Raw genomic sequence first — 21,249 nt, forward strand, 5'->3', positions numbered from 1 at the left:
TCCTTTTTTTTAATTAGCACATTGAATGTTTCACTTATTGTACCAGCAATTTAATTGGAAAGACAATCCATCATAGTTCCATCCATCCATCTTCTTCCGCTTATCCGAGGTCGGGTCGCGGGGGCAGCAGCCTAAGCAGGGAAGCCCAGACTTCCCTCTCCCCAGCCACTTCGTCCAGCTCCTCCCGGGGGATCCCGAGGCGTTCCCAGGCCAGCCGGGAGACATAGTCTTCCCAACGTGTCCTGGGTCTTCCCCATGGCCTCCTATTGGTCGGACATGCCCGAAACACCGCCCTAGGGAGGCGTTCGGGTGGGATCCTGACCAGATGCCCGAACCACCTCATCTGGCTCCTCTCCATGTGGAGGAGCAGCAGCTTTACTTTGAGCTCCCCCCGGATGACAGAGCTTCTCACTCTATCTCTAAGGGAGAGCCCCGCCACCCGGCCGCTTGTACCCGTGATCTTGTCTTTTCAGTCATAACCCAAAGCTCATGACCATAGGTGAGGATGGGAACGTAGATCGACCGGTAAATTGAGAGCTTTGCCTTCCGGCTCAGCTCCTTCTTCACCACAACGGATCGATACAGCGTCCGCATTACTGAAGACGCCGCACCGATCCGCCTGTCGATCTCACGATCCACTCTTCCCCCACTCGTCAACAAGACTCCGAGGTACTTGGGGCAAGATCTCCTCCCCAACCCGGAGATGGCACTCCACCCTTTCCCGGGCGAGAACCATGGACTCGGACTTGGAGGTGCTGATTCTCATCCCAGTCGCTTCACACTCGACTGCGAACCGATCCAGTGAGAGCTGAAGATCCTGGCCAGATGAAGCCATCAGGACCACATCATCTGCAAAAAGCAGAGACCTAATCCTGCAGCCACCAAACCAGATCCCCTCAACGCCTTGACTGCGCCTAGAAATTCTGTCCATAAAAGTTCAGAACAGAATGGGTGACAAAGGGCAGCCTTGGCGGAGTCCAACCCTCACTGGAAACGTGTCCGACTTACTGCCGGCAATGCGGACCAAGCTCTGACACTGATCATACAGGGAGCGGACCGCCACAATCAGACAGTCCGTTACCCCATACTCTCTGAGCACTCCCCACAGGACTTCCCGGGGTACACGGTCGAATGCCTTCTCCAAGTCCACAAAGCACATGTAGACTGTTTGGATGTGGTGCATGGGAGTTTTCCATCATAGTTCACCACGTTCTATTTCATGAATAACATACATATTGGGTGTTTATCATACATTGGGCTGGTGGTGGGTTAGTAGAAAGCTTCCGTTCACAAACAGTACATTTCATAAATGTCCAGTATGTGGAGCTAATACTTTGTATGCTTGTGACAATGTGGCTCATTAATGCATAATGCTTTTGTGCGTAGCAAAATATTTACAGTGCTGGTACCATGCTGCCTCTTCTCTCTCGCTGTGCTTCATGTGCATTTGAGGTCTTTATGGAGGAAAAGGGAAGATACAACAGAAGACTTAGGATGAAGGTGATGTCTGTTCTACCACCCCCCCCTACAAAGTTGTTTTCATGCAGTTAGCGGGACATATCACAGGATCTTTTCAGTCCCAGTTGGAAGCCTGGTAATAGAAACAAAAGGCTATAAGAAATCGATGACATTATTTACAAAAAACAGTTTTCAAACACTTATTATGAAAACATTTAAAGAATAGATTCAAAAAAATAAAAAAAAAGAGTTGATTTTTCCGTTATTTAAGAAAGTCTGAACAAGGCGTCATTATTTTTTTTTAGTTTTTATTAACTAAGTAAAATATTACAATCCAATTCATTATAGCCTTTAAGAGATGCAATAGTTATTATACGGTAGGTATTTTTTTTAAATGATTTTAACATATCGGAACACGAGCTGTCGAATTGAGTTTTTTGTAATTATTTCAAAAGTAAATATGACAACCTATACATTCTATAATTTGATAAATACAATAATTAGAATAATAGTAGGGTAAGTCAATGCAGTTGTCAATTACCTCCAGAGGCCAAAGATAAACAAAATAAAATTGAAGTGATGTAATATTTTTGTTAATAAATGCAATTTGAAAGCAATTTCCTGTTTTGATTATTAAAAATTACCTTAACTTTTTGTGTCAAAAAATTGCATTAAACAAGGTAATACAATTTAAAATCATTGATTATAATTGGAAGCCTGGTAATAGAAACAGATTTTATGACATTATTTACAAAAAACACTGGACATTTGATTAATCGTTATTATGAAAACATTTAAAGAATTGATGCAAAAAAATAAAAACAGACTTCCTTTTTCTGTTATTTAAGAAAGTCGGAGCAAGGTGTCATTATTATTATTTGTTATTTAATAACTAAGTAAAATATTACAATCTAATTCATTGTAGCCTTTAAGAGATGCAATAGTTAAAATATTGTTTTATTTATTTTAACAAATTGGAACACGAGCTGTCAATTCAATCAAGTTTTGTGTAATTGTTTAAAAACTAAATATGACAACGTATATATTGTATAATTTAATAAATACAATAATTATAATAGTAGGGTTAAGTAAATACAGTTGTCAATTACCTCCAGAGGCCAAAGATAAACCAAATTAAATTGAAGTGATGTAATGTGTTTGTTAATAAATGCAATTAGAAAGCAATTTCCTGTTTGATTACTAAAAATTACCTTAACTTTTTGTGTCAAAACAATGCTAAACAAGGTAATACAATTTAAAATCATTGATTAGAATTGTAGATTTTAGGTAGGATTTTTTTATGTACCGTAAATTAATATTCAAATACTTTTTCACATCACATATTTATGACATAATTGCAAACTATAGCGTGACATGCTCAAAGTATACAGTCGTCCCTCGTTTATTGATGTTAATTGGTTCCGGATATGACCGCGATCAATGATTCCTCTCAAGTACAATTCATTAATTATAAATCAAATATTTTCAAAGTTAGAGCATAAAAAACTGTTTTCACAAACTTCTGAATATATTTTTCAACATTATGTATGCCATTTAGACACGACCCTCCAACAATGAACCTCTTTAATCACCTTCTAATCCAATATAGTAATGCTGCCTGAGGCTGAGCCAATCAGTGGCCACAATGCTGAATAGCGTGCTCTTGATTGGTTTAGTCTCTCCTTGCCAATAATACTGTAGTGTTGTGAGGGACAACTGTACGTGGGTATATATGTCAATATACATACCTTTTGCTATTCTCCAACCTGCACCCCTGCGCAGTTATCTTTACTTTCTGAGGCAATTGCTAAATATTCCGCATTCCTGGAAGGGGAAAAAAATCAAATACAATTAATAGACCACAAAAGGAAGTGATATTTGCATCTCGTGTTAGTTTGGAAGGGAAAGAAAAGGTTCCCAATAAAATCCACAAAAATTGTGGTGCTGATCTGGATAAAGGTTTGATCTAGGGATGTTCCGATCAGGCTTTTGTGCTGCCGATTCTGATACCGATTGACTGATCACATGTACATTTTTCAATGTATTTATGGTGAGTGCTACTGGCGGTTTACAATATCAACACAATATTTAAACTACTTCCTTGTTCTTTTATTACATACAATTGTTGGAGCAAAAATAAAGTCAATAACACACAATACCTAAACAAAATCCACTATTTTCTACTAATTTAAATTTATTTTATTTTATTTTAATATTTTTTTAATAATTTAATTTTAATTTCAATTTAATTAATTTAATTTAATTTATTACATACAATTGTTGGAGCAAAAATAAAATCAATAGCACACAATACCTAAACAAAAACCACTATTTTCTACTAATTTAAATAAATTAAATTTTTTTTTTTTAATAATTTAATTTTAATTTCAATTTAATTAATTTAATTTAATTTATTACATACAATTGTTGGAGCAAAAATAAAATCAATAGCACACAATACTTAAACAAAAAACACTATTTTCTACTAATTTAAATTAATTTAATTTAATTTTAATATTTTTTTAATAATTAAATTTTAATTTCAATTTCCATCCATCCATTTTCTACCGCTTATTCCCTTTGGGGTCGCGGGGGGTCGCTGGAGCCTATCTCAGCTACAATCGGGCGGAAGGCGGTGTACACCCTGGACAAGTCGCCACCTCATCGCAGGGCCAACACAGATAGACAGACAACATTCACACCCTAGGGCCAATTTAGTGTTGCCAATCAACCTATCCCCAGGTGCATGTCTTTGGAGGTGGGAGGAAGCCGGAGTACCCACAATTGTTGGAGCAAAAATAAAATCAACAGCACGCAATACCTAAACAAAAACCACTATTTTCTACTAATTTAAATTAATTTAATTTAATTTAAATATTTTTTTAATAATTTAATTTTAATTTCAATTTAATTAATTTAATTTAATTTATTACATACAATTGTTGGAGCAAAAATAAAATCAATAGCACACAATACCTAAACAAAAACCACTATTTTCTACTAACTTAAATTAATTTAATTTAATTTTAATATTTTTTTAATAATTTAATTTTAATTTCAATTTCATTAATTTAATTTAATTTATTACATACAATTGTTGGAGCAAAAATAAAATCAATAGCACACAATACCTAAACAAAAACCACTATTTTCTACTAATTTAAATTAATTTAATTTAATTTTAATATTTTTTTAATAATTTAATTTTAATTTCAATTTAATTTAATTTATTACATACAATTGTTGGAGCAAAAATAAAATCAATAGCACACAATACCTAAACAAAAACCACTATTTTCTACTACCGTAATTTAAATCATTTGGTTTTTGCCCTCAAAGTCCTACTGTGTCCAAGGAAATGTTCACTGAGTTTGTAAACATAAAAACAACAAATAAGAGACTCGACTATAGACTCTTATTAACCTACATGTTAATTTCATGTTAATAACTGCTTACTTTCTGCTTACGAAGCACTTATTTCTAAGTTATGTTTAAAGCCAGCAGCTCAGTGGTTAGCTCTTAGCATGTCAGCTTCCGGCTTGCTCTTGGTGTTTAGCCTCGTTCTTACAAAACTAAGAAATGCAGTTTATTTGTCGTAATGGAGGTGCTTATTATTAACTAGGTGGAGTGGCTCCACACTGTGTGTTGATACACTTGAATAGCTGCTAGCAACTCATCAGCTGGGGGACAAAAAATAACAAGTGTCAGCCAAAAAGGGGACCGGCGCTTACGAAAGTTGTCCGATACTGATAAGTAGCAGATCGATCGGCACATCCCGACTTTCATCAAGTAAATTTTCCCACAAAATGATTTTCTGGCATATTCCTTAAATCCAAATATATTTGTTTTATCCTTTTGCCATAATATATTTTTTTCTATGGTTGTTTTTACAGATTTTGTAGCCGTGCAACAACAGATGTGACAATTTGTGATGCAATACACTGTACGTACGCGGCTTCTCTTAACGCTTCTTCCCCGGCTGCTGATATTTTTCTGTAGCAGTATATCATCTCGATGAGGAGCCACACCTGCAGGCCGATGATGGACACGTACATCATGACTTCGGACGCAATGGATGCCGTGCCTCTGGTGGCTGTGCGCCGGGAGACACAAAAAGGTGACGTCACACACAACGGACAAAATCCATGATAAGTAAAGGGTACAGTCGTGGTCAAAAGTTTAAAGTACAGAGCGCCAATAAACCTTAAAGGCACTGCCTTTGCGTGCCGGCCCAGTCACATAATATAATAATAATAATAATAATACATTTTATTTATAAGGCGCCTTTCTGGGCACTCAAGGACACCGTACAAAATCACAACATCTATCCATCCATCCATTTTCTACCGCTTATTCCACGGGTGTCAAACTCAAATACAGAGTGGGCCAAAATTTAAAACTGAACAAAGCCGCGGGCCAAGGTTGAACAAATGAACCTTTAACGTACTCTACGAGCTATCGTCACATCCATTCTAACATCGTTCAGACCCAGTCACAAGATATGTGCGGCTTCTGTACGCACACACGAGCGAATGCAACGCATACTTCATCAACAGCGATACAGGTCACACTGAGGGTGCCAGTATAAAAAACTTTAACACTGTTAGAAATACACGCCACACTGTGAACCCACACCAAACAAGAATGACAAACACATTTCGGGAGAACATCCGCACCGTAACACAACATAAACACAACAGAACAATACCCAGAATCTTTTGCAGCACTAACTCTTCCGGGACACTACAAAATACACCGCCCTCCCCCCCTCCACACACACACACACACACACACACACCTTGTAGCGTCCTGGAAGAGTTAGTGCTGCAAAGGGTTCTGGTTTGGTGTGGATTCACAATGTGGCGTATATTTCTAACAGTGTTAAAGTTTTTTATTCGGCTACCCTCAGTGTAACCTGTATCGCTGTTGATGAAGTATGCGTTGCATTCTAATGTGTGTGTGTGCAGAAGCCACACATGTTATGTGACTGGGCCAGCACTCGTTGGGCTGGCTGGCGTTTGGAAGACTCCCGGGAGGATCGGCGGCCCAGCTTTACTGTTAATTTGATATCGCCTCAATGGCTAAGTGGGCCAAATTTGGCCCGCGAGCCAGAGTTTAACACCCATGGCTTATTCTCTTCGGGGTCGCGGGGGGCGCTGGAGCCTATCTCAGCTACAATCGGGCGGAAGGCGGCGTACACTCTGGACAAGTCGCCACCTCATCGCAGGGCCAACACAGATAGACAGACAACATTCACACAACAACAACAAAGAGAAAAGAAAAGATGATTACAATGAATAAGCAGTCAGTAATAGGTGTATTTTGAGTCTTGATTTGAAGAGGGATATTGAATCTAAGTTGTGAAGGTTTGGTGGTAAAGAGTTCCAAAGATTTGGGGCAGAGCGACTGAAAGCTCGGGCACCCATGGTGGACACTTGAAATAAAGGGACAGTGAGATGGATGGATGAAGAGGATCTTAGGGAACGTGAGGGCGTGGCGACATGGATCAGGTCAGAGAGATATGATGGATGGCTTTGAAAGTGAGGAGAATTATTTTAAAGTGGATGATGTTTGATGGGTAGCCAGTGGAGTTGCTGCAGAACAGTAGTGATGTGCTGGATTGAAGGGGTTCTGCTGATTATCCGGGCTGCAGAGTTCTGGAGAAGCTGAAGTTTGTGAAGTGACTTGTGAGTGAGACCAAACAGGAGAGAGTTGCAGTAGTCCAGGCGAGAGGTGACCAGGCTATGGACTGATATGGCAGCAGTATGAGGGGTAAGGGATGGACCAGGCTATGGACTGATATGGCAGCAGTATGAGGGGTAAGGAATGGACCAGGCTATGGACTGATATGGCAGCAGTATGAGGGGTAAGGAATGGACCAGGCTATGGACTGATATGGCAGCAGTATGAGGGGTAAGGGATGGACCAGGCTATGGACTGATATGGCAGCAGTATGAGGGGTAAGGAATGGACCAGGCTATGGACTGATATGGCAGCAGTATGAGGGGTAAGGGATGGGCGAAGACGATTAATGTTTCGTAGATGAAAGTAAGCAGACCGGGTAATGTTGTTTATGTGGGCTTTAAAGGAGAGTGTGCTGTCGAGGATGACACCCAGACTCTTGACTTGGGAGGAGGGTGAGACCGAGGAATTGCAGAGAGTAATGGACAAGCTGTTGGTTTTGGCGAGGATGTTTTTTGTACCGACAAGTAAGATTTCGGTTTTATTACTATTGAGTTGAAGGAAATTGGATGAGAACCACTGCTTGAGTTGACTGAGGCAGTCTGTAAGGGAGGATATGTATATCTGTAATATCTACGGCTTTTCACACACACAAGTGAATGCAAAGCATACTTGGTCAACAGCCATACAGGTCACACTGAGGGTTGCCATATAAACAACTTTAACACTGTTACAAATATGCGCCACACTGTGAACCCACACCAAACAAGAATGACAAACACATTTCGGGAGAACATCCGTATCGTAACACAACATAAACACAACAGAACAAATACCCAGAACCCCTTGCAGCACTAACTCTTCCGGGACGCTACAATATACACCCCCCCTACCGCCTAACCCAGAACCCCCCTCGCAACCCCGCCCACCTCAACCTCCTCATGCTCTCTCAGGGAGAGCATGTCCCAAATTCCAAACTGCAGTTTTGAGGCATGTTAAAAAGAAAATAATGCACTTTGTGACTTCAATAATAAATATGGCAGTGCCATGTTGGCATTTTTTTTCTCCATAACTTGAGTTGATTTATTTTGGAAAACCTTGTTACATTGTTTAATGCATCCAGCGGGGCATCACAACAAAATGAGGCATAATAATGTGTTAATTCCATGACTGTATATATCGGTATCGCTTGATATCGGTAATTAAGAGTTGGACCATATCGGAATATTGGATATGGACAAAAAAGCCATTATCGGACATCTCTAGTCTTGAATAATTTTCAAGACGGTCTTAAAAAAAAGCATTCAATTTGACATGTTGAAACCTGCAGAGAGCCTGTAAATAATTAACTGCATTTGCAGTGGGAACTTTTCACTTTGTGATGTGCTTTAAAAAGGGCAGAAAAACACTGTCAGCGATTCCGCGGCGATGCTGACTTCACGTTCTTTAATGACTTCCTGCAAATGCAACCTCCACTTTAGCTCCACTTTATCTCCTTACACGTCGTTTCTGTTTTGCTAGTGCATTGCGATGTCCAATTTTCCAGGCAAACACAGCGACTAATAAGACACTGTACACTGCAATAGTAAAACTAGACCATCAAATCCTTTAAAGCGGAGCCGGATACTCCTGGGAACTAACGTCCTATTCATTGGACACTAAATGCAAATATCCACTTTGGAGGACAATGCGTCTCAGGAGGGTTAAAAGCACAGCGCGGATTGCGTCATACCTTTGGCCACCACAGTGAGGCGGACCACTTTGTTGATGGTGGTGGTATACTCGTAGTTGTCGAAGCTGAGGATGCGGTTGAAGAAGCAGCTGTACGTGCCCGAGTCGTTGAAGGTGACGTTGAGCAAATATATCGACGCGTCTTGGATGTCTCTGCTCCTCTTGGTTCCGTTCCAATCCAGGCGGCCTTTAAAGTGCTCATTTTCAGTGGGGGATCCATCCTCGTAGGTGTAGATCTGGTGACAACACGCATGAATCGCTAATCAGTGGGGGTTCTTCCATTATCTATCCATTAAAGTAAAGTTAAAAGTACCAATGATTGTCACACACACACACTAGGTGTGGTGAAATGTGTCCTCTGCATTTGACCCATCCCCTTGATCACCGCCTGGGAGGTGAGGGGAGCAGTGGGCAGCAGCGGTGTCGCGCCCAGGAATAATTTTGGTGATTTAACCCCCAATTCCAACCCTTGATGCTGAATACCAAGCAGGGAGGTAATGGCTCCCATTTTTATAGTCTTTGGTATGAACTCACAACCTACCCATCTCAGGGCGGACACTCTAACCCAGACCTGGGCAAATGAAGGCCCGGGGGCCACATGCGGCCCGCTAAGCTTTTCAATCTGGCCCGCCGGGCATTCCCAAATCATTTTTTTATATCTTTAAGATGTAAAGTGTAGCTGCCATTATGATGTGCAGTGATGTTTTCTAATGAGCGTAAGTCTTCAACCATACAAAGTATTTCTATGGTTGGAATCTGTGCTTTTGCATGATATTTTAGTGACTAGTGTCATACTTGCCAACCTTGAGACCTCCGATTTCGGGAGGTGAGGGGCAGGGGCCGGGGGGCGTGGTTGGGGGCGTGGTTAAGAGGGGAGGAGTATATTGACAGCTAGAATTCACCAAGTATTTCATATATACAGGTAAAAGCCAGTAAATTAGAATATTTTGAAAAACTTGATTTATTTCAGTAATTGCATTCAAAAGGTGTAACTTGTACATTATATTTATTCATTGCACACAGACTGATGCATTCAAATGTTTATTTCATTTAATTTTGATGATTTGAAGTGGCAACAAATGAAAATCCAAAATTCCGTGTGTCACAAAATTAGAATATTACTTAAGGCTAATACAAAAAAGGGATTTTTAGAAATGTTGGCCAACTGAAAAGTATGAAAATGAAAAATATGAGCATGTACAATACTCAATACTTGGTTGGAGCTCCTTTTGCCTCAATTACTGCGTTAATGCGGCGTGGCATGGAGTCGATGAGTTTCTGGCACTGCTCAGGTGTTATGAGAGCCCAGGTTGCTCTGATAGTGGCCTTCAACTCTTCTGCGTTTTTGGGTCTGGCATTCTGCATCTTCCTTTTCACAATACCCCACAGATTTTCTATGGGGCTAAGGTCAGGGGAGTTGGCGGGCCAATTTAGAACAGAAATACCATGGTCCGTAAACCAGGCACGGGTAGATTTTGCGCTGTGTGCAGGCGCCAAGTCCTGTTGGAACTTGAAATCTCCATCTCCATAGAGCAGGTCAGCAGCAGGAAGCATGAAGTGCTCTAAAACTTGCTGGTAGACGGCTGCGTTGACCCTGGATCTCAGGAAACAGAGTGGACCGACACCAGCTGGACTGCTGCTGAGTGGTCCAAAGTCATGTTTTCTGACGAAAGCAAATTTTGCAAAAGGAGCTCCAACCAAGTATTGAGTATTGTACATGCTCATATTTTTCATTTTCATACTTTTCAGTTGGCCAACATTTCTAAAAATCCCTTTTTTGTATTAGCCTTAAGTAATATTCTAATTTTGTGACACACGGAATTTTGGATTTTCATTTGTTGCCACTTCAAATCATCAAAATTAAATGAAATAAACATTTGAATGCATCAGTCTGTGTGCAATGAATAAATATAATGTACAAGTTACACCTTTTGAATGCAATTACTGAAATAAATCAAGTTTTTCTAAATATTCTAATTTACTGGCTTTTACCTGTATATATATGCATATATATATATATATATATATATACATCCTGAAAATATGCAAACAAAACTGTGTTTAGATAATTGATACTTCAAACTTGCATAAATAAATCTTGAAGAATATAACATAACTTGGCTTCTGAGAGTTTCAAAATGTAATGAATAAAATGCTAAAGTTGTTGATAAACAAGCAATTATTTTAATAATTAAATATGGTCATTTTAAATGAATTATGATCATTTTAAAATTTATTATTTCAAATATGTTTATTTTAATGTATAATTCTATGGCTGGATGTAATAAGGAGTCAGAAAAAATACAAATAAAAATACAATTAATTTTGATGTTTTCAGCAAAATATAGTAAAAATGTATTTCGTTTTTTTTTTTTAAATCAGTAAATATATTTATTTTTAGGTAAGATAAACATAATAATACAATGTATCTCTAGTCTGGATGATTTAGTTCTTGTCACCCTGTTGTCCTCCCGTCATGAAAAAAGGCTGTCCTCACTCAGGTCCGCATGGAGCTGGAGGGGGCGTGGCCTCCAGCTCCGGCTGAAAATCGGGAGATTTTCGGGAGAATATTTGTCCCGGGAGGTTTTCGGGAGAGGCGCTGAATTTCGGGAGTCTCCCGGAAAATTTGGGAGGGTTGGCAAGTATGCTAGTGTTGTCCTGATACCAATATTATTTTGATATTTTTCGGTACTTTTCTAAATAAAAGGGAACAGAAAAAATTGCATTATTGGCTTTATTTTAACAAAAAATCTTAGGGTGCGGCGGACCGGTACTTTTCAGAGGCGGTATGGTACTGAATATGATTCATTAGTATCGCGGTACTATACTAATACCCGTATAGCGTACAACCCTACTAGTTAATATGGTAATCTACGTCACAGCAGGTCAGACGAGGCACCAAGCAGTGTGGGTGTGGCTTGATTGTAAAATATGTCGATTAAGAGGGGGTGTGACGTCCATATGTTCTCAATATTCAGGGTTTTATCCTTCATAGAAAAATTTAAAATTCCATTCCGATTTGAAGGCGGTCTGTCATAACATTTTTAGCATTCAATCAGACTTTATTGTGAGGTTTTGTATTGGTTTTCCTAAAAAATAGATATACCGGCCCGCAGACACATTTTTATTCTCTAAATGTGGCCCCCGAGTCAAAATAATTGCCCAGGCCTGCTCTAACCACTGGTTAGTTTGTTTGATTAATCAAGTAATCAATCGATTAGTTTGTTCGATGAATCGACTTAAACACTCTTTACAGCCTCAATGTGTATTTTAGGGAAACTAGTTTAAATATGTTTTTAAATAAATGCAGATCAACAGTGAAATTGCACTTTTAACATGTGTGCATTAATATGTATATCTATTTTACTTCTCCGCTGTTTGTGGCCACACAGATCACCGTACCCACGCACCACCGCTCTCATGTGTGCTCTATTGCAGCGGCCCCGGCACTCCATGTAGTCCACATTTGATCCATTTTAATCAGTTGAGATGTATTTTATTTTATTTTAGGGCCGTCAAATGATATTGTTTTCCAAATAAGATTAATCACATTTTGAAATTTGGATTAATCACGATTAATCACAGCTGATTACTTGCTTGCATAATTAAAATTTGCTTATCTATCATCGTCTATTTTGAGGTCCCCTCATTCCGTCACATTTTCATACTTTTTTTATTATTTTTTTAATTAATGTTGAACAATTTTAACACTTCTTTAACCAAACTTGAATTTTCATATTTTTATGACTCCGGTTGAAACCCAGTACAACTGCTCACAAGCCTAGCACTTCCACAGTGAGCAATGGGGTACTTTGGGAATGTCTTGGGAAATTTGACATCATACTTACTACGAACAATGGGAGACCGGGCTTTCTGCTCCGCCACTCCCAGTCTGTGGAATGCTCTGCTCTCCCTCACCACCTGAGGGCACCACAGACTGTGGATGCTTTTAAAAAAGGCTTAAAAACATTATTTTTAAAAAAGCCTTTTTTTTTTAAATATACGCATACTAGTTTTAGCTATTTGGCTGTTGTAATTTTATTTTTTTATTTTTATTTTTATTTTTATTATCTTTTTTTTTTTTTTTAATACACTGTAGCACTTTGAGGTTGTTTACTCAATGTAAAGTGCTTTTTACAAATAAAATCTATTATTAGTATTATTATATCCTTATCAGTGATTGAAGAGGAAAGGCCTAGGAATCCATTTGCAATACAATTTCATATGAAGTGCCCTGTCATCCATTAATTGACTTTTTACATGCCTTTATTCATGTAAAACAGCCCCCCCCCCCCCTACGTTCGAGCCCTTGGCGGAACGGAAGCAAGGGCTGAACTCTCGGCATGCAGATTATAGTGTTAGTTTATTTCTAATAGTCATATAGCTACAATATGGTACATTAAATATTTTCAGTTTCTACAAACCAGTGAAGTTGTCACGTTGTGTAAATGGTAAATAAAAACAAAATACAATGCTTTGCAAATCCTTTTCAACTTATATTAAATTGAATAGACTGCAAAGACAAGATACTTAACATTCGAACTGGTAAACTCTATTTTTTGGAAATATTAGCTCATTTTGGAAATTGATGCCTGCAACATGTTTCAAAAAAGCTGGCACAAGTGGCAAAAAAGACGGAGAAATTTGAGGAATGTTCATCAAACACTTATTTTGAACATACCACAGGTGATCAGGCTAATTGGGAACAGGTGGGTGCCATGATTGGGTATAAAAGCAGCTTCCATGAAATGCTCAGTCATTCACAAACAAGGATGGGGCGAGGGTCACCACTTTGTGAACAAATGCGTCAGCAAATTGTCCAACAGTTTAAGAACATTTGTCAACCAGCTATTGCAAGGAATTTAGGGATTTCACCATCTACGGTCCGCAATATCAAAAGGTTCAGAGAATCTGGAGTAATCACTGCACGTAAGCGATGATATTACGGACCTTCGATCCCTCTGGCGGATACTGCATCAAAAAGCGACATCAGTGTGTAAAGGATATCACCACATGGGCTCAGAAACACTTCAGAAAACCACTGTCAGTTACTACAGTTCGTCCCTACATCTGTAAGTGCAAATTAAAACTCTACTATGCAAAGCCACAGCCATTTATCAACAACACCCAGAAACGCTGCCGGCTTCGCTGGGCCCGAGCTCATCTAAGATGGACTGATGCAAAGTGGAAAAGTGTTCTTTGGTCTCACGAGTCCACATTTCAAATTGTTTTTGGAAATTGTGGACGTTGTGTCCTCCGGACTGTTATAGGCGTAGAGTTCAAAAGCCAGCATGTGTGATGGTATGGGGGTGTATTAGTGCCCAAGACATGGGTAACTTACACATCTGTGAAGGCACCATTAATGCTGAAAGGTACATACAGGTTTTGGAGCAACATATGTTGCCATCCAAGCAACGTTATCATGGACGCCCCTGCTTATTTCAGCAAGACAATGCCAAGCCACGTGTTACATCAACGTGGCTTTATAGTAAAAGAGTGCGGGTACTAGACTGGCCTGCCTGTAGTCCAGACCTGTCTCCCATTGAAAATGTGTGGTGCATTATGAAGCCTTAAATACCACAATGGAGACCCCCGGACTGTTGAACAACTTAAGCTGTACATCAAGCAAGAATGGGAAAGAATTCCACCTGAAAAGCTTCAAAAATGTGTCTCCTCAGTTCCCAAACGTTTACTGAGTGTTGTTAAAAGGAAAGGCCATGTAACACAGTGGTAAAAATGCCCCTGTGGCAACTTTTTTGCAATGTGTTGCTGCCCTTAAATTCTAAGTTAATCATTATTTGTAAAAAAAAAAAAAAAAAAAAAGTTTCTCAGTTGGAACATTAAATATCTTGTCTTTGCAGTCTATTCAATTGAGTATAAGTTGAAAATGATTTACAAATCATTGTATTCTGTTTTATTTACCATTTACACAACGTGACAACTTCAATGGTTTTGTATGTTTTGGTAATGAATGCACTACAGTGTCAATCTACAACCTTGAGCAGATTGGATTACAGTTCATAAAGTGTGCAGTGAGGGTGTATTTTCCCAGCATGCAATCAGACATCAAATAGAAGAGCGCACACACAAGGTCAACACAGCCGCGTGTCAAGAAGAGTTATTGATTGAACGACCTGGCATGGAGGCACTATCATGTTTCTGACTACACTTACTGTACGCAAATATAAAAAAATCTTTAATGGCAGACGTTGGGCTCACCTGCACAAAGTCAACCTCCCCATCGGCCTGGAAGTACCATTCCACCGAGGCGGCGGCTTTGACTTCACTCCTCTTCTTGCAGGAGATGCAGCCCAGTTTGAAGCCTTTGCCCGCCACCGCCTCTGTGTCCGAGTCCACCTCCGCACACGCCCCGTGACACTGGTGCACTGTCAGCATATCACAATATATACATGTTAAAATGGACATTCATTTGTCTCTTTATTACGAAATATTTTATTTTGACACTGAAGTAATGTAATTGCATTTGTTTTACATCAAATTATGCTGACAATTTTATTAAATAAAAAAAAATGTAAGGAAAAATGTGTTTAAAAAAATCAGTTTGTCAAAATATAGTGTTTTAAAATTCAGGGTAAAAAAAGGTCATGCATGTAAAAAAAATCAGTTCACAAAATTAAAACACCAAAAATCAGTGTCAATTTTAGAGCCCTTATACACTGAAGGTATGTAATTGCATTAGTTTTATATCAAATTATGCTGACAATTTTACTAAATAAAAAAAATTCTAAGCAAAATGTGTTTTAAAAAAATCAGTTTGTCAAAATATAGTGTTTTAAAATTCAGGGTAAAAAAAAAGGGTCATGCATGTGAAAAAATCAGTTCACAAAATTAAAACACTAAAAATCAGTGTCAATTTTAGAGTCCTTATACACTGAAGGTATGTAATTGCATTAGTTTTACATCAAATTATGCTGACAATTTTATTAAATAAAAAAGAATTCTAAGCAAAATGTGTTTTAAAAAAATCAGTTTGTCAAAATACAGTGTTTTAAAATTCAGGGTAAAAAAAAAGGTAATGCATGTGAAAAAATCAGTTCACAAAATTAAAACACTAAAAATCAGTGTCAATTTTAGAGTCTTTATACACTGAAGGTATGTAATTGCATTAGTTTTATATCAAATTATGCTGACAATTTTATTAAATAAAAAAAATTGTAAGCAAAATGTGTTTTAAAAAAATCAGTTTGTCAAAATACAGTGTTTTAAAATTCAGGGTAAAAAAAAAAAAAGAGTCAGTGTTAAAAAATCTACTGCGGAAGTATTTACTTCAAAATAAGACCCACTTCTGGTAAATTAGGGAGTCAATCTTGTCTCTGAACCAGCCAATGGTGGCGCAGTGGAAGAGTGGCCGTGCGTGACCCGAGGGTCCCTGGTTCAATCCCCACCTAGTACCAACCTCGTCATGTCCGTTGTGTCCTGAGCAAGACACTTCACCCTTGCTCCTGATGGGTGCTGGTTAGCGCCTTGCATGGCAGCTCCCTCCATCAGTGTGTGAATGTGTGTGTGAATGGGTAAATGTGGAAGTAGTGTCAAAGCGCTTTGAGTACCTTGAAGGTAGAAAAGCGCTATACAAGTACAACCCATTTATCATTTATCATTTATCATTTAAGTGTGCAGTCACGTGACACGGGTCTTACAAAGAGACAAGTCAAACTTGACACCTCATTGGCTGGTTCAGAGACAAGATTGATTGCCTATTTTACCGGAAATGGGTCTTGTTTTGAAGTAACGAATATTTGCACGGAATTTTCACACGCTACATTTTTTCCCCCCCACACTGAATTTTTAAACAAATTTTGCTCAGAAATTGTTATTTAATGAAATTGTCAGCATAATTTCGTGAAAAAAAATCAGTTCACAAAATTAAAACACAAAAAATTAAATTACATAAATTCAGTGTCAATTTCAGAGTCCTTCTTGTACACTGAAGTTAGATAATTGCATTTGTTTCACATCAAATTATGATTACAATTATATTGAATAATAAAATGTGAGCAAAATGTTTGTATAAAAAAATAAGTTTGTCAAAATACAGTGTTTTAAAATTCAGGGTAAAAAAAGTCAGTGTAAAAAAAACAACCTTCAAAACAAGACCTACTTCCAGTAAATTAGGGAATCGATCTTGTCTCTGAACCAGCCAATGGGGTGTCAAGTGTGCAGTCACGTGACACGGGTCTTACAAAGCGACAAGTCAAACTTGACACCTCATTGGCTGGTTCAGAGACAAGATTGATTGCCTAATTTACCAGAAATGGGTCTTGTTTTGAAGCAACAAATATTTCTGCACTGAATTTTCAAGAGCTAAGTTTTCCCCCCACTGAATTTTAAACACATTTTGCTCACAAATTGTTATTTGATTAAATTGTCAGCATAATTTCATGTGAAAAAATCAGTTCACCAAATTAAAACACAAAAAAATTCAGTAACATAAATTCAGTGTCAATTTTAGAGTCCTTATACACGGAAGGTATGTAATTGCATTAGTTTGACATCAAATTATGCTGACAATTTTATTAAATAAAACAAATTGTAAGCAAAATGTGTTTTAAAAAAATCAGTTTGTCAAAATATAGTGTTTTAAAATTCAGGGTAAAAAAAAAAAAAGTGTAAAAAAAATCCAGTGCGGAAGTATTTACTTCAAAATAAGACCCACTTCCGGTAAATTAGGTAATCAATCTTGTCTTTGAACCAGCCAATGGGGTGTCAAGTGTGCAGTCACGTGACACGGGTCTTACAAAGAGACAAGTCAAACTTGACACCTCATTGGCTGGTTCGGAGACAAGATTGATTGCCTAATTTACCGGAAATGGGTCTTGTTTTGAAGCAACAAATATTTCTGCACTGAATTTTCAAGAGCTATGTTTTTTCCCCCCACTGAATTTTAAACACATTTTGCTCACAAATTGTTATTTGATTAAATTGTCAGCATAATTTCATGTGAAAAAATCAGTTCACAAAATTAAAACACAAAAAATTCAGTAACATAAATTCAGTGTCAATTTTAGAGTCCTTATACACTGAAGGTATGTAATTGCATTAGTTTGACATCAAATTATGCTGACAATTTTATTAAATAAAAAAAATAATTAAGCAATATGTGTTTTAAAAAAATCAGTTTGTCAAAATAGTGTTTTAAATTTTAAAAAAATCCAGTGCGGAAGAATTTACTTCAAAATAAGACCCACTTCCGGTAAATTAGGGAATCAATCTTGTCTCTGAACCAGCCAATGGGGTGTCAAGTGTGCAGTCACGTGACACGGGTCTTACAAAGAGACAAGTCAAACTTGACACCTCATTGGCTGGTTCGGAGACAAGATTGATTGCCTAATTTACCGGAAATGAGTCTTGTTTTGAAGCAACAAATATTTCTGCACTGAATTTTCAAGAACCAAGTTTTTTTCCCCCACTGAATTTTAAACACACTTTGCTCACAAATTGTTATTTGATTAAATTGTCAGCATAATTTCATGTGAAAAAATCAGTTCACAAAATTAAAACACAAAAAATTCAGTTACATAAATTCAGTGTCAATTTTAGAGTCCTTATACACTGAAGGTATGTTATTGCATTAGTTTTACATCAAATTATGCTGACAATTTTACTAAAAAAAAAAAAAAATTAAGCAATATGTGTTTTAAAAAAATCAGTTTGTCAAAATAGTGTTTTAAATTTAAAAAAAAAGTCAGTGTAAAAAAATCCAGTGCGGAAGAATTTACTAACTTTACTAAAGAAAACCTTCAAAATAAGACCCACTTCCGGTAAATTAGGGAATCAATCTTGTCTCTGAACCAGCCAATGGGGTGTCAAGTGTGCAGTCACGTGACACGGGTCTTACAACGCGACAAGTCAAACTTGACACCTCATTGGCTGGTTCAGAGACAAGATTGATTGCCTATTTTACCGGAAGTGGGTCTTGTTTTGAAGTAAATACTTCCGCACTGAATTTTCACACATTTTCATGTAAAAAATAAATAAATAAAAAATCCGTTCACAAAATTACAACGCAAAAAATTCAGTTAATAAATTCAGTGTCCAAAAAAAAAAATCTATCCTAATAAAGACACATTAACTGCACATACATGTCGTAAAGATGGAGGAAAACTTACCAAACAATGTGCAGGAGAGGAAAAGGAGCAGGGTATGGGTTGACGTCATGTTATTGGATGATGGGCTACTTATTGATTGCTATTGATGCTTTTATCTTAAGAACACTGCAGACTTAAATGCAGACTACAATAGTAAATAATTCAACTAGCATGCATTGTAATGTGCAAAATATCCTCCTTTTCCTTCTTCAGCCCTGCTGGTTAATTATTGCTGCGGACTTTTAATTGATGGGAGACTTTTTGTCAAACATTCCAGGTGGAGTGATGACTCACAGTGTTTCCCGGATATATTCACCCTGAAATTAGATGACTTTCCCCCCTGGGTTTGTTTTTTTCCTAACGAGGGATGCACAGGGACGCCATTAAAGCTGCCTGCAGGGAACACACGCACAAATCCCGGTAGTGTGCTCGGAAATATTCATGCAAGTTTGAATTGGCATGCATTAAAATGGTATTTAGCGCAAACCTGATTAAAAATATTTAATCCCTAAACCCGTTTTACTGTGCCCAATTTTAGAGGCCTTCTTCTACGGTGGGAGTAATGTCCTCTTTTTGGGAAGATGTCATCTATCTAACAAGAGATGAAGAATAGATCCGTCCTGTGCTTGGTTTCCAGCGATGTTGCTGCGCCACAGCACAGCACTTGTCGCCTCTCAGTCGAGAGGATGCTGCGGATGCACTGCGGTAAAAAACGGCCGATGCGCTCGGCGGTCACTTCCAGCGTTTTTACGCCGCCACTCGTCGTCTTGTTTGCCCGTCTCGTATTTAAAACGCCCGATGTATCAATGTGGCGTGTAATCCATTCCGCACGTCGACAAGAAAGGAGGCGATTTGTTGAAAACGCCACTTTGCGGTGTACTGGCCCTTTAAGAAAGCACCGGCGGGGCGGGGCTCCATCTCTTGTCACTTAACACCCGTTGGGGTGGATGATACTGAAAATGTTGGTATCGAGTCGACCCAAGACCTGCTAAATACAGGGCCAGTATTGCCGGTTTACCTTACCTAAAGTGTAAAGCTTAATGACTGATTTGCCATTTATTTGTTGAGCGTGATTGCAATCAAACACAGGTTACAGATTTTAAAGAAAATAAGAAATGATAACGCATTTGTTCTCAACAAAATAAGTCCACAACATAAAAATATCAATTACATAATACAATTTTATGTTCTACAGTTGTTTACTCAAGAGTTTTTTAAAAAAAAATTTTTTATTGAACATACATGTATAATTCACACCAAAAGTCAGGGCATTTTCAACATCAAGGAAAGAAAACAAAAGCAAATACAGATAGAGTATTAAAAGTAATAAATAATAATAATAAAAAATATGAAAAAAACTAAAAAAATATTATTTGTAGCTGAGATAGGCTCCAGCGCCCCCCGCGACCCCGAAGGGATTAAGCGGTCGAAAATGGATGGATGGAACAACAAGCATACATTTATAATTCACACCAAAGTCAGGGCATTTTCAACATCAAGGAAAGAAAACAAGCAAATACAGATAAGAGTATTAAAAGTAATAAATAACAATAATAAAAAATATGAAAAATAGAAAAATTATTTTTGTATTTGTATTTTTATTTTTATTGAACAAAAAATACATTTATAATTCACACCAAAGTCAAGGCATTTTCAACATCAAGGAAACAAAACAAAAGCAAATACAGATAGAGTATTAAAAGTAATAAATAATAATAAAAAAAAATATGAAAAAAAAAATTCTAATTTTTTTTTTATTTAATTTTTTCTATTGAACAACAAACATACATTTATAATTCCCACCCAAGTCAGGGCATTTTCAACATCAAGGAAAGAAAACAAAAGCAACTACAGATAGAGTATTAAAAGTAATAAATAATAATTAAAAAAAAAAAATGAATTTTTTTTTTCTAATTTAATTTTTTTTTTAATTTTTCTATTGAACAACAAACATACATTTATAATTCCGACCCAAGTCAGGGCATTTTCAACTTCAAGGAAAGAAAACAAAAGCAACTACAGATAGAGTATTAAAAGTAATAAATAATAATAAAAAAAATATATGAATTTTTTTTTTCTAATTTTATTTTTTTTTTTATTTTTCTATTGAACAACAAACATACATTTATAATTCCCACCCAAGTCAGGGCATTTTCAACATCAAGGAAAGAAAACAAAAGCAACTACAGATAGAGTATTAAAAGTAATAAATAATAATTTTAAAAAAAAAATGAATTTCTTTTTTCTAATTTAATTTTTTTTTTAATTTTTC

At 37.4% G+C, this 21,249-nt stretch overlaps 1 protein-coding gene across 1 annotated transcript; it reads right to left on the reverse strand.

Moving 5' to 3' along the window:
- Positions 1–59: 59 nt before the first annotated feature.
- On the reverse strand, positions 60–19,871 carry scn1bb (sodium channel, voltage-gated, type I, beta b). The gene is made up of 6 exons (XM_061983277.2): positions 18,999–19,871; positions 15,091–15,257; positions 8,873–9,107; positions 5,410–5,551; positions 3,207–3,282; positions 60–1,591 (listed from the first exon to the last, which is right to left on the reverse strand). Exons 1-5 carry the CDS (start codon positions 19,045–19,047, stop codon positions 3,213–3,215), a joined length of 663 nt encoding a protein of 220 aa, XP_061839261.1. The 5' UTR covers positions 19,048–19,871; the 3' UTR covers positions 60–1,591; positions 3,207–3,212.
- Positions 19,872–21,249: the final 1,378 nt, after the last annotated feature.

Source organism: Nerophis lumbriciformis, linkage group LG21 (assembly GCF_033978685.3).
Source record: "Nerophis lumbriciformis linkage group LG21, RoL_Nlum_v2.1, whole genome shotgun sequence".
Classification (NCBI taxonomy): Eukaryota; Metazoa; Chordata; class Actinopteri; order Syngnathiformes; family Syngnathidae; genus Nerophis; species Nerophis lumbriciformis.